General features: G+C 43.5%; 1 protein-coding gene across 1 annotated transcript; it reads right to left on the bottom strand.

Moving 5' to 3' along the window:
* Window positions 1-5802: 5802 nt before the first annotated feature.
* Window positions 5803-6120, bottom strand: LOC126252666 (probable transport accessory protein MmpS3). Its single transcript, XM_049953568.1, has one exon. It carries the CDS (start codon window positions 6118-6120, stop codon window positions 5803-5805), a length of 318 nt encoding a protein of 105 aa, XP_049809525.1.
* Window positions 6121-14330: the final 8210 nt, after the last annotated feature.

Below are 14330 nucleotides of genomic sequence, written 5' to 3'. Positions count from 1 at the left end.
CTCAGGTTGGTGGAGGCGAAAGAAGGGGCGGTGGCACCGGCGTGGCCACCACTCGTGGGCGCATCTGGTCGTAATGGCGAACAACCATGCCGTCGTCCGTACGTATTTCACAAAGCCGGCGGCCGCGAAGAGCCTGGACCACCCCTGGAATCCATTTAGGGCGAGATCCATACCCGCGTGCCCACACGTCGGCGCCCACCGAGTATTTTCCCGCACTAGGGGACACAGTACAAGGCCTGACAGGGTGAAGCAGGTGCAGTAGAGTGCGCGGTTGGCGGCCATGCAAGAGTTCAGCAGGGCTGCGATTACCCAGAGGCGTGAAGCGATAAGAACTCAGAAATTGCAACAGAGCGTCATCTGTGGAAAAATCACTAAGGAATTTTTTCATCTGGCTTTTGAAAGTGCGGACAAGGCGCTCGACCTCCCCATTCAACTGCGGATGGAAAGGCGGTGCTGTAACATGATGAATCCCTTGTCCAGTACAAAAATCACGGAAGGCCTGCGAAGAGAACTGAGGGCCATTGTCCGTGACAATCGTGGGTGGAAGACCATCTAGCGCAAAGATTTTGGACGAAGCCAGCGTCGTCGCCGCAGTGGTCGGCGACTGATATCGAACAACAAACGGAAACTTCGAGAAGGCGTCAATCAACAGTAGCCAATAAGTGCCGAGGAAGGGGCCGGCAAAGTCAGCATGCACCCGTTCCCACGGCTGCGCCGGATCAGGCCACGGAGAGGGCATTGTACGGGGTGCAGCCAGTTGTTGAGCAAACTGACCACACGCAGCGTCCATGTGGGCTATGTCCGAATCAATACCGGGCCAACAAACGTGCCTGCGGGCCAGGGACTTAGTCCGAGAAATCCCCCAATGGCCTTCATGCAATAGTTTGAGAACATCTTTGCGAAGAGAGGCTGGCACCACGACCCGTGGAGATGCGCCATCCGTGGCCAGAAGAACAACACCCTCACGAACAGACAGACGAAGGCACAAGGCATGGTAGTTGCGAAGGGGATCCGATGCCCGGCCCTTGGTCCTGTCCGGCCAACCCCGTTGAACAAAACCGATCACATGACGCAGGACCGGGTCCCGCGCAGTAGCCGACGCGACCTGCGAACCTGTAAGTGGAAAACCCTCGACTGCACGACGTTCTTCCTCATCAATGTGGAAACAGAGTAGTTCATCTCGATCGAAAACCAGGTCGGGGCCCATCGGCAAACGCGACAACGCGTCAGCGTTGGCGTGCTGGGCCGTGAGACGATAGTGAATCTCATGGTGAAAACGAGACAAGTATAAGGCCCAACGTTGCAGGCGGTGAGCTGCCTTATCTGGAAGCGACGCCGAGGGGCTGAACAGAGAGACCAGCGGCTTGTGGTCGGTGATGAGGTGAAACTTAGAACCATACAAAGAAACGCTGAAGTTTTTTAGAGCATAAATGATAGCGAGCGCCTCCTTTTCGATTTGAGAGTAACGCCGTTGGGCATCGTTGAGCGTCTTGGAAGCGTAGGCGATGGGTCGTTCCGACCCATTCTCATACCGATGGGCGAGAACAGCCCCTAGGCCATACTGTGACGCGTCAGTCGCCAGAACCAAGTGCTGACCCGGACGGAATGTGGCAAGACAAGGCGCCGACTGCAAATGAGCCTTCAGGCGGACAAAAGCCTGCTGACACTCGTCGGACCAACAGAAAGGAACGTTTTTGCATAACAGCTGATGCAGAGGATGAGCCACTGCCGCCACGGAGGGAATGAATTTGTGATAATAAGCAATCTTGCCTAGAAACGCCTGAAGTTCTTTGACCGTAGACGGCCGGGGTAGGGCGGTAATGGCCGCAACGTGCTGTCGTAGAGGACGTATACCCTCACGGGACAAGTGGAAACCAAGATAAACAATGGAGGGTTGGAAGAACTGTGACTTGTCCAGATTGCACTTCAACCCAGCCGAATGCAGAACCCGAAACAGTGAACGCAAATTGCGAAGGTGCTCCTCAGTGGAGGCCCCCGTGACAACAATGTCATCCAGGTAGTTGATGCAGCCGGGAACGGAAGCCGTGAGCTGTTCCAAAAACCGCTGAAAAATGGCCGGCGCGCTAGCGACGCCAAATGGTAACCGCTGGTACAGATACAACCCACAAGGAGTGTTGATGACGAGAAATTCCTTGGAAGACGCATCCAACGGTAACTGATGGTACGCCTCCGATAAGTCAAGTTTGGAAAAGAACTGGCCCCCAGCGAGCTTGGTAAATAACTCCTCAGGACGGGGAAGACGATAAGTGTTAATGAGGCTCTGAGCGTTGACAGTGGCTTTAAAATCACCACACAATCGCAGACTCCCGTTTGGTTTAGAAACCACCACGATTGGCGATGCCCATTCGCTGGAGGTAACAGGAAGGAGAATCCCTGAAGCTGTTAACCTGTCTATCTCAGCCTCGGAATAGGGCGTGCCCGGAAAAACTTAGGGCGAGCTGTAGGTTTAAGAGTAATGTGGGCTTCAAAATCCTTGGCACGACCCAGATCAGCAGAGAACACGGACGAGAATTCAGAACACAATCCATCCAGCTGTTGATACGGAATATCCTCAGATATGAGGTGCACATCATCATCAATGGAGAACCCGAACAACTGGAAAGCATCATAACCGAACAGGTTTTCCGTGCCCGCATGATCCACCACATAAAACGTGAGGGGCCTAACAACAGACTTTTAGGCAGTGGAAGCATCAAACTGGCCAACGATAGGAATTTTCTGCTTATTATAAGTTCGCAGATTTCGCGTAACGGGAGACAAGGGAGGGGAGCCCAACTCCAAATACGTGCGAGAATTAATGAGAGTTACTGCAGAGCCAGTGTCCACTTGCATGCGATTGTCTTTATCCAGAACACGAACAGTAACAAAAAATTTATTTGTTTGAGAAAGCACACAGTTAACATCCATGTCCGATGCCTCGTCCTCGTCGACAGGAACTTTAGGGGACTGACACACAGAAGCAATGTGGCCTTTTTTCCTACATGAATTACACGTGGCCCAACGTTTTGGACACGCGGCCCTCTCATGCTGTACGAAACAACGTGGACAAGAAGGAAGTGCGGAACGAACCTGCTTCTGTGGTTGCTGTTTTCGCTGCGAGCGTGGTGGCCCAACGCGACGTTGTTGACGCGAGTGAACCGCCGCCACATCGTCGTTCCCCTGTGAAACAGGCAAATTGTCTGCGTCGAAAGTGGTCTGTACAACGCCTACATCACACCACACGTCTATTTGTGCACCAGCAGCGTGAGACACTTCTAAAGATTGAGCGATGCTGAGAACTTCCGACAACGACGGGTTTGGCTGTTGTAAGGCACGTTGCCGAACTTCTTTATCATCAGCAAGCCGTAGAATAGCGTCCCGAACCATTGATCAGCATAAGACTCATGATGAGTGTACGTGACAAACTGACATTTCCTACTCAGACCGTGTAGTTCCGCCGCCCAAGCCCGGTAAGATTGATGGGGCTGTTTACGACACCGGTAGAACGCCACGCGGGCGGCAACGACGTGGGTGTTTTTTCGGTAATAGTTAGACAATAATTCACACATTTCTTGGAAGGACAGAGAGGCAGGTTCCCTCAGAGGGGCTAACTGAGATAGCAGCTGATAGATCCGTGGGGAAATCCAATATAGAAATAACGACTTACACATAGGAGCGTCGACAACGCCGAAAGCCAAGAAGTGTTGCCGCAAACGCTTCTCATAATCCTCCCAGTCTTCAGCGGCCTCGTCGTAAGGAGGGAACGGAGGCGGAGAAGAGGAAGACAGACGATGAGTAAGCGACGTCGACAACGCCTGAATAGCAGCCGTCAGCTGTGTTTGTTGATCAATGAGCGCTTGCATAAGCTGTTCCATGTCTGCCCCGACACGAACACACAATTCCACAACGCAGGAAAAAAAATATCCGACCTCGTCGCCAAAAAGTGTTATAACCTTTAATCACTAATAAATTGCGTGGATATACAAAAGTAGAAACAATAGCGGGTTACATGCTATTAACTCCGCATCTGTCATTCGACTGCCGTGCCGTGACATGCGGCCGGCGCCGTTCATAGCCAGGTGGCGCTCCCGCGCTCTGCCGAGTTGCGGAGCGCCTCTATCGCCGTGTTCGCGTACTGACGTAGCGGCACTTTTAAATCTCGTGGCACTGTCACAACAGAAAGACACCTTCTGAAAATGATATGTTTATGATGTGTGAGAGTGGGTCTGATATGACACTAGCACATCTCATCATGACCGAGCAAGGTATCTCGTCAATCCCCGAGGACGTTTTATTCTTCATTGTTTTTATTATTCGATTAACTTCCAATTTGTTCGTGGGAGGTAGCAATACTGAATTAACACTTTGTTCTTCTGGGACTGATGTTCTACTAATCTTAATACAATTTTTACTCAGATTGATTGGACTATTTATGAAGTAGTCATTAATGTAATTTGCTAAAGTAAGATTTCTGACTAGCACACCTTGATCATCTTTTAAAACAAAGTCATCTGGATTTCTAACATTTTTGATTGGCCCTATTTCTTTTTTTACTACATTCCATATAGCTTCCGATTTGTTTGCTGACCCAGCAATTACACTGTCATTGTGCATTGTCTTGGCTTTTTTGATCATCTTCCTGTAAATTTTCTTGTATGTCTTAACATAATCTGTGAAGTGTTCATCTTTGTTATCTTTTTTGAGTTGACTGATATGTTTTAGTGTTTGACTAGATACTCTAATAGCAGGTGTTATCCACTGGCTTGTGTTCCTAGGCATGACATTGATCTTTGTGAGCTTTTTTGGGAAACACATCTCAAATAGGGACATGAATGTACTAGAAAAAGCATTGAAAGATTCCTTGGTTGTTGTTTGTGCAAAGACATCTTCCCAGGTTTCATTAGCTAACAACTGGATGAAAGTATTCACTTTTTCTGTATAGAAGTGCCTTTTGTATCCCCACTTATATTTTACTGCCTTGGGGATAGAGTGATTTATGTATGTTAATAGTGTATTGTGATCCAAAAGACCTAAGTTTACGTTTAGTGGCTCAGTGATACCATTCTCCATATTTGTGAAAATATTGTCTAAAAGAGAAGATGACAGTTCTGTTATTCTGGTGGCATCTGTAAAGAGTGGTTTCATGTGGAAGCTGCTGAGTATACTCAAAAGCTGTCTTTTTTCATCACTTTCAATTAACAGGTTAATATTAAAATCTCCACATAAAAATAATTTCACTTCATTACTATAAAAAGTGTTTAATGATGCTTCTATTTTTTTGAAGAATATGTTTTTGTCACCCAGTGGAGATCTATATATTGTAATGACAACTAGTTTTTTCACTCTTCTCCTCAGTTTTTAACTCTATGGCACATGATTCAAAATGTTTTTCTATATTTAGATGGTCCAATTCTGTTTTCACTTTGAACTGCAGTCCTACTCTAGAGTAAATGCATACCCCACCATTTTTAAAAACACTTCGGCAATAATCTGATGCTAAATGAAACTTGCTTATATTTATGAGACTTAATTCACTAGCCTTGTACCAGTGTTCAGATAAACAAATACAAGAGACATCAGCAAGATTATTTAAAGCTACTTCTAGATCTAGTACTTTGTTTCTGAGGCATTGAATATTCTGACACATTATCCTGACTGTTTTGCAAGTATTTTTTCTTTTGTCATTACCTGGTAATGTGCTGCTTTTTCCATAGTAGTTGTGACTTATCTGCAAATTTTCTTGCTGATTTGTCACAATCTTTTCCTTTTCTTTGTCTGAAGCCATAAAAAATCCTTATTTAATTATGTAGATGTACCTTGTCTTTGACTCCTCCTTAGGCAGTGTTGTGTTGCTGCAACTGTTGTTGATGGTTTTGTTGCTGCTGCTACTGTTGTTGTTGGTTCAGTTGCTGCTGCTGTTTCTGTGGCCGGAGGAGGTGGTGGTGGTAGTGGTAGTGGTTGTGGTGGTGGTGCTGACAGGATTCTTCGTGCTGTTGCTGCCTTTGATTCTTTTATTGGCACTATTTCTGTTGATGGTGGATCTGTTGTTGTAGTATCTGTTGGTTTTGCTGTTGTTTCCGCCGAAGGTTTAATTGCAGTTACTGATTGTGGTTTGACCATTTGTGGTAATTTTACTGCTGCTAATGGTGATGATTTTGTTGTTGCTGTTGCTTCTGTTGTTGTTGCTACTTGTGATGAACCTGCTGTTAATGATTTTTGTGGAGTTACTGTTACTGTCGTTGATGGTGCTGCAGGTGTTTGCTGGTGCCTTTTTATTTCATCCAATACTTTTTGTGCTACAATTTTCTTCCCTAGGCCATTCAAGTGAAGGCCATGAGAAGTGTGGAATCTCCGACCAATGCCACTAATATCAACAACACAAACATTTTCGAATTGACTGCATATACTGGAAAAACTCTCATTAGCAGCACTAATCTCTTTGTTCACACAAGACCAGTGTGGCAGATCATAGCGATGTGGAATGTTGACAAAGAGAATGTTTATATGAGACAAAAGAGCAAACACCTTGTAAAAAATAACTAGACTCACTGATGGCGCTGCAGTCGCGGGATAATTTGAACCGTCGGCTGGACGCCATTATAGTGGTTGTAGTCTGATGTGTTGTGTAGTACTGTTGTTTATGAAGACCCTGATTCAACGTTGTATATTTGTTGGGGCGTACATACAGTATTTGTTACTCGTAATTCTACTGTCTGTACGTTCCAATCAAAAGAAGTGCAATGGTGAAGAGTTGTGCAGCGATTAATTGTACAAATAAATTCGAGAAATGAACGAATATTACATTTCACAGGTATGTGGATATTTTAAGTTGTTTTATATGTCAGTGCACTTGCTTAGTAAATGTTTTTGTAACACGGTATTAGCATAATGTCTGTGCATATATTTGCAGGTTTCCTTTCTCAAAACCACAGCTGTTACAAAAATGGTTACACGCTGTCAGGAGGCAGGATTTCCGACCGACAGAATACCATTTTATATGTTCCGATCATTTTGAAGAAAGTTGTTTCCTTGAAAATTACGTAAATCGCAGAAAGCTGAAAGATGATGCTGTTCCATCCATCTTTCGTTTTCCAGACCATATACAGCAGAAGATAAATTTTTCTTTGTGAACCACATTTTATTTTAACTATAAAAGTTGAGTTGCAAGCAACACGAAATTTGAGTTAGCAGGCTTTTTATCGTTATAAAATGCAACTGAATGTGTGTAATTGTAATCTGATTTCACAACTTCTCTCGATGGAACAGTTGTTGAGTTTTATTTATTATACGAAAAAACCACACATATAAACTGAAATGTACATCTTCGAAAGTAAATATTGTGACTACTGCGATACTGGATGCCTGCCTGAAGTCTTGTTTGTTGTAGCTGGCTGATCGGTAGTGTTTTCATGGTCTAGGTTAGGTTGAAACTTGATAATTTGGTCGTGAGTTGCCAAAGAACTACGCCATATATAACGCACTTTTCGACATAAAATTTAAAGCAAGGTAGAGTCAGAAAATATCTATTAACTTAGTGGGCAAATCTTCGAGTATTTTGATGCATTTTGCGTACATCTATCGTAAATGAACTACGAAAAATGCCAGGGGTCCAGTGCATAACTTTTAGCTACGGCAGATTCCATGTATTACGTAACATAAATTCATAAACAGTGACTAGTTGCTGTTTGTTCATAAATTAAAAACTATATTGTAGTAACGTATTTAAATGAGGATTTATGTTTGTGACCTAATTCTAGGGAAGGCATTTTATAACCAAAAGCGATGTATAAACATTCGAAATCCGCGCGTCAGTTTACCACTCTAATGGCCGCCGGCCAGCTATTCAATTTGTCCGCTCTTCACAGTCGACCACTGGTGCGGTTGTGGGGGCCTGCAAAAGAGCCAGATACTTTTTCAATTCTGAGCAGGCTTTAGAGGTTTCATTTGAAGTGCCGCCAAGATGGCCGCCGAGTAAGTGACGCCAGAAACCATTTCCAGAAAGTTAAGTGATTTAGACAGGAATATAATTTAGTTTAACGCCGACAACAAATGAAATACGTGCATTAGTGTATCGCTTAGCCTGGCCGTTAAAGGTTTGACTTTTCTTTGCGTATTTTTTCAGAAAACACGAAAAGATCGTAACTTCGCGAAGTCGGACTTAGGCTTAAATTTTGTAACCGTGTTTGTTTCTTGTTTCACGGTAATTTAACTAGTTTCTCGGTAACAAATAAGTAAACTACCGTAAATAGCGTATAACTTCATTGTTTTAATACAGATTTCAGAAAAACAGCGTAACTTTACATCAGAAACTTGCTTATGTACATTTGTTTATAGGCCTAATTCTCGAAACGTTTTTGGAAAATCAAACTTAAAGTATCTCGTTTAATTGTCCTTTTTTTCATTCCATCGAGTGAAATATGTAATAAATAGCGTATACCTTCATTGTTTTAATACAGATCTCAGAAAAACAGCGGAATTTTAAATCAGAAACTTGCTTATATACATTTGTGAATAGGCTTAATTCTTGTACCGTCTTTTTTGATTTTCGGTAATTTAATTGATTTATTCTAGCTAAAGTATTATTTTTGCCATGAGTGAGAAGTGCCTGACTTGCCGTAGAATTGTTAGTTCCGGGGTTTGGTGTGATGGATGTAGTAGTTTTTTTCACTGGGGGGATTGCAGTGGCGTGGGTGTTGGGAAAGTGGATCAGGCTCATCAGTGGTTATGTAGGATTTGCAGCAGAGATAGGAAGATAGTGGAACAGGAGGGGAAAATTGCTGCCCTTCAGGCTGAGCTAGATCAGGCCAGGGAAGATCTGGACAGGTTAAGGAGGGAGAAGGGCAAAGAGAGGTGGGAAGTGGCAACAGGTAGCAGAAGGAACAGGCCTAGAACTAAGTCTGACAGTTTTGTGGTGAATGTCAAAAATAAGTTTGACCTGTTGCTTCAGTTAGAAACTGATGAGCCTCAAGCAGAGGTAGGTGTAGACAGGACACAACAAACTTTCAATAGGAAATTGAAAAAGAATGTAGGAAAGTCATCGAAAAGGAAGAAAGTTTTGTTGTTAGGCAGTTCTCATGCCAGAGGTGTAGGCCAACTTCTGCAGGAGGAATTAGCAGGTCACAAATTTTTTCAAACCAAGTGCTAGTCTGAATCAGGTGACAGAGGATTTAGGTTCACTCTGTAAAGGATTTACCAGGGAAGACACCGTGGTTATTGTGGGAGGGCCAGGGAACAGCATCGACAGAGATCCTGGGTATAGTATAGAGTGTGACCTGGTAAAGATTGCGTCGGCATCGAGACACACCAATGTTGAATTTGTATCTGTCCTGAGACGCCATGACCGGCCTCATTTGAACTCTTCTGTTGGGAGAGTTAATTTGGAGTTGGAACGGCTGCTTGGGTCGGGTGTGGGGGCTCATATTGGTGTGGTTCCTGTTGATTCTCTCAGTAGGTGGGACTATACCAGGCATGGCCTACATCTCAACAGGAAAGGGAAGGGGAAACTGGCTGGGGTAATAGCAGGAAATTTAAGGGGGGGAGGCACTGCCATGAATGGTAAAATACCAGTGGTTACAGGTGTTGGAGCACCATCTTTTTTAGGATAGGTAAGACAGAAAGATGTCAAGTTCTACGAGAGGTCAGGATTGAAACAAATCTTCAGTTTAGGAAAGAAATTAAACAGCACAATTCTAGCACATTGGATCGCCAATCACAACTGTCAATTATAAATTTTCACCAATCACCAGAAATTTTATCTCCACCAAGTTGTATCTCAGTCCTAGGTAATTGCATTGATGAATTAAAGTCACCCAACCCAGTTGACATAATCTACCTCTCTGAACACCATGTGACCACTGGTATAGGAACTAGGCCTAAACACAATGAGAAACTCAAACAGGAGAGTACTGCAAATGTTAGAATAAGGATAGGTTCTCATAAAAGTATAATTAAAAATAATGTAAGTATATTTCATCAAAATATTGGGAGTTTAAAGAATAAAGTAGATGAGCTTCTGGTTTGTTTAGAAGATTTAGAAGCTGAGGATGAAATAGATATACTATGCCTGTCTGAGCATCACATTGTTACTGATATGGAATAGGTAAATGTAAGTGGATATAAGCTCTCTGCACATGTAATGAGAGAAAATATGGAGAAAGGAGGAGTTGCCATATATGTCAAAAGTTATCATTGTGCAAAAAGTATAGAAACAAAAAAGTTTTGTGTAGAGAAACATATAGAAGCATGTGCCTGTGAGCTTAAATTAAAGAAAGGCACATTTATAATTGTAACTGTATATAGGTCCCCATCAGGAAATTTTCATCTATTTCTGAAAAATTTGGACTCCTTGTTGTGCTATCTGTCAGACAGGGGGAAGCATATTATTATTTGTGGGGACTTCAATGTAGATTCTCTGAAAGAGGGTAATAGGAAAAATGACCTTGAAGTATTACTCGGTTCTTTCAATTTGACACCCGTTATTGATTTTCCTACTCGGGTGGTAAAGGATAGCAGCTCACTGCTAGATAACTTCTTTATAGACAAAGATACGTTTAACCAGATAAATGCTCAGCATGTTGAGAATGGTCTTTCTGATCATGGTGCACAGCTAGTTGCAATATATGACATAGCTCCATTCAGAAATACTAAACAGTCCTCCAAAGTAGTACGTTCAGTCAACGATTTAACAATTGCAAATTTCAGGGAAAGCCTACAGCAGTTAGACTGGGATGAGGTGTACCGTGAAGCTGATGCCAATTTAAAATATAATTTATTTCATTAATAGCTCTCTGGAACAGGGCATTTTCCCTATTAGACTGAAATATGCTATTGTTATACCTTTGCATAAAAAGGGGGAGAGATCTGATGTCAACAATTACCGTCCAATCTCCCTTCTAACAGCTTTATCCAAAATTTTTGAGAAAGTAATGTATTCAAGAGTAGCTTCACATATCTGTAAAAATGAAGTACTAACAAAATGTCAGTTTGGTTTCCAGAAAGGTTTTTCAACAGAAAATGCCATATATGCTTTCACCAATCAAATTTTGAATGATCTGAATAACCAAACACCACCCATTGGGATTTTTTGTGATCTCTCAAAGGCTTTTGATTGTGTAAATGATGAAATTCTGCTAGACAAGCCAAGTATTGTGGCATGAGTGGGATAGTGCACAAATGGTTTAATTCGTACCTAACTGGAAGAGTGCAGAAAGTAGAAATAAGTACTTCTCGTAACATGCAAAGATCAGCACATTCCTCAAACTGGGGAACTATCAAGAATGGGGTTCCACAAGGGTCAGTCTTGGGTCCTTTGTTGTTCTTAATATATGTTAATGACTCGCCATTCTATATTCATGAAAAGGCAAAGTTAGTTCTCTTTGCTGATGATACAAGTATAGTAATCACACCTGACAAACAAGAATTAACTGATGAAATTGTCAATACTGTCTTTCAGAAAATTACCAAGTGGTTCCTTGTAAATGGACTCTCACTGAATTTTGATAAGACACAGAACATACAGTTCCGTACAGTGAATGGTATGACGCCATTAATAAATATAGACCTTAATCAGAAGCATATAGCTAAGATAGAATATTCCAAATTTTTAGGTGTGTCCATTGATGAGAGATTAAATTGGAAGAAACACATTGATGATCTGCTGAAACGTTTGAGTTCAGCTACTTATGCAATAAGGGTCATTGCAAATTTTGGTGATAAACATCTTAGTAAATTAGCTTACTACGACTATTTTCACTCATTGCTTTCATATGGCATCATATTTTGGGGTAATTCATCACTGAGGAATGAAGTATTTATTGCACAAAAGCGTGTAATCAGAATAATAGCTGGAGTCCACCCCAGATCATCCTGCAGACATTTATTTAAGGATGTAGGGATATTCACAGTAGCTTCTCAGTATATATAATCTCTTATGAAATTTGTTATTAACAACCAAACCCAATTCAAAAGTAATAGCAGTGTGCATAACTACAATACTAGGAGAAAGGATGATCTTCACTATTCAAGATTAAATCTAACTTTGGCACAGAAAGGGGTAAATTATACTGGCACTGAAGTCTTTGGTCACTTACCAAATACACTCCTGGAAATGGAAAAAAGAACACATTGACACCGGTGTGTCAGACCCACCATACTTGCTCCGGACACTGCGAGAGGGCTGTACAAGCAATGATCACACGCACGGCACAGCGGACACACCAGGAACCGCGGTGTTGGCCGTCGAATGGCGCTAGCTACGCAGCATTTGTGCACCGCCGCCGTCAGTGTCAGCCAGTTTGCCGTGGCATACGGAGCTCCATCGCAGTCTTTAACACTGGTAGCATGCCGCGACAGCGTGGACGTGAACCGTATGTGCAGTTGACGGACTTTGAGCGAGGGCGTATAGTGGGCATGCGGGAGGCCGGGTGGACGTACCGCCGAATTGCTCAACACGTGGGGCGTGAGGTCTCCACAGTACATCGATGTTGTCGCCAGTGGTCGGCGGAAGGTGCACGTGCCCGTCGACCTGGGACCGGACCGCAGCGACGCACGGATGGACGCCAAGACCGTAGGATCCTACGCAGTGCCGTAGGGAACCGCACCGCCACTTCCCAGCAAATTAGGGACACTGTTGCTCCTGGGGTATCGGCGAGGACCATTCGCAACCGTCTCCATGAAGCTGGGCTACGGTCCCGCACACCGTTAGGCCGTCTTCCGCTCACGCCCCAACATCGTGCAGCCCGCCTCCAGTGGTGTCGCGACAGGCGTGAATGGAGGGACGAATGGAGACGTGTCGTCTTCAGCGATGAGAGTCGCTTCTGCCTTGGTGCCAATGATGGTCGTATGCGTGTTTGGCGCCGTGCAGGTGAGCGCCACAATCAGGACTGCATACGACCGAGGCACACAGGGCCAACACCCGGCATCATGGTGTGGGGAGCGATCTCCTACACTGGCCGTACACCACTGGTGATCGTCGAGGGGACACTGAATAGTGCACGGTACATCCAAACCGTCATCGAACCCATCGTTCTACCATTCCTAGACCGGCAAGGGAACTTGCTGTTCCAACAGGACAATGCACGTCCGCATGTATCCCGTGCCACCCAACGTGCTCTAGAAGGTGTAAGTCAACTACCCTGGCCAGCAAGATCTCCGGATCTGTCCCCCATTGAGCATGTTTGGGACTGGATGAAGCGTCGTCTCACGCGGTCTGCACGTCCAGCACGAACGCTGGTCCAACTGAGGCGCCAGGTGGAAATGGCATGGCAAGCCGTTCCACAGGACTACATCCAGCATCTCTACGATCGTCTCCATGGGAGAATAGCAGCCTGCATTGCTGCGAAAGGTGGATATACACTGTACTAGTGCCGACATTGTGCATGCTCTGTTGCCTGTGTCTATGTGCCTGTGGTTCTGTCAGTGTGATCATGTGATGTATCTGACCCCAGGAATGTGTCAATAAAGTTTCCCCTTCCTGGGACAATGAATTCACGGTGTTCTTATTTCAATTTCCAGGAGTGTAGTATCAAAACTCTGACAGATAACCAACAAGTATTTAAGAAGAAATTAAAAGAATTTCTGAATGACAACTCCTTCTACTCCATAGAGGAATTTTTAGATATAAATTACGAAAAAAAAAACAAAAAAATATTTAAAAAATAAAAATAAAATAAATAAATAAATAAAAAAACACAAAAAAATAAAAACGTTGTTATATTAACTTAATTATGTTGTTAAATTAACTTAATTATGTCATGTATTGGAAAATTTGACTCGTTCCATATCATTACGAAATATCGTATTCATAATCCATGGAACTAGTATTAATCTAATCTAATCTAATCTATACATCGTTAGAGCCACCAAACAAAGCTACAAAGTCTTTTGAAGTCAACTTGATAATTTCATCAGTGTAAACATTCTTAATTACCTCCGAAAGGGAAGCCCCAGGCTTGACATAACTCGAAGATTTCACAACTGATGCCTCATTAACAAGAGAGCCTATTCCGCGCCCGTGGCTATCAGCTAGAATGTGCAGTTTTCCCATGTGATTATGTACTTTTTGCTGTGACCTAGGCATATGTTGACATGAATTGCGCGTAGGCCTATTCAGGCGAGCAGCAACGGCTGAAACATGTACCTGCGTATTTTCAGAAATATATTCTGAAGCACTATCATCACTTATTTCGCTTAGCACTTCGTATCTGTTTCGTAATTGAATAGGTGGGTTTAGTCTGGCCCTGTAGACATTGGTATCATATTTCCTTTCTGACGATGAATGTTCGTGTGTTTTCGGCGACGGATCAACTTTTGCACACCAAGAACGGAACTTT

Source organism: Schistocerca nitens, chromosome 4, assembly GCF_023898315.1.
Source record: "Schistocerca nitens isolate TAMUIC-IGC-003100 chromosome 4, iqSchNite1.1, whole genome shotgun sequence".
Classification (NCBI taxonomy): Eukaryota; Metazoa; Arthropoda; class Insecta; order Orthoptera; family Acrididae; genus Schistocerca; species Schistocerca nitens.
This window is presented reverse-complemented; position numbering and strand designations above follow the sequence as displayed.

What these genes read in the sequence shown, in the direction of transcription:
- LOC126252666 (XM_049953568.1), bottom strand. Translation starts at nt 6,120, where the DNA reads ATGGTCAAACCACAATCAGTAACTGCAATTAAACCTTCGGCGGAAACA.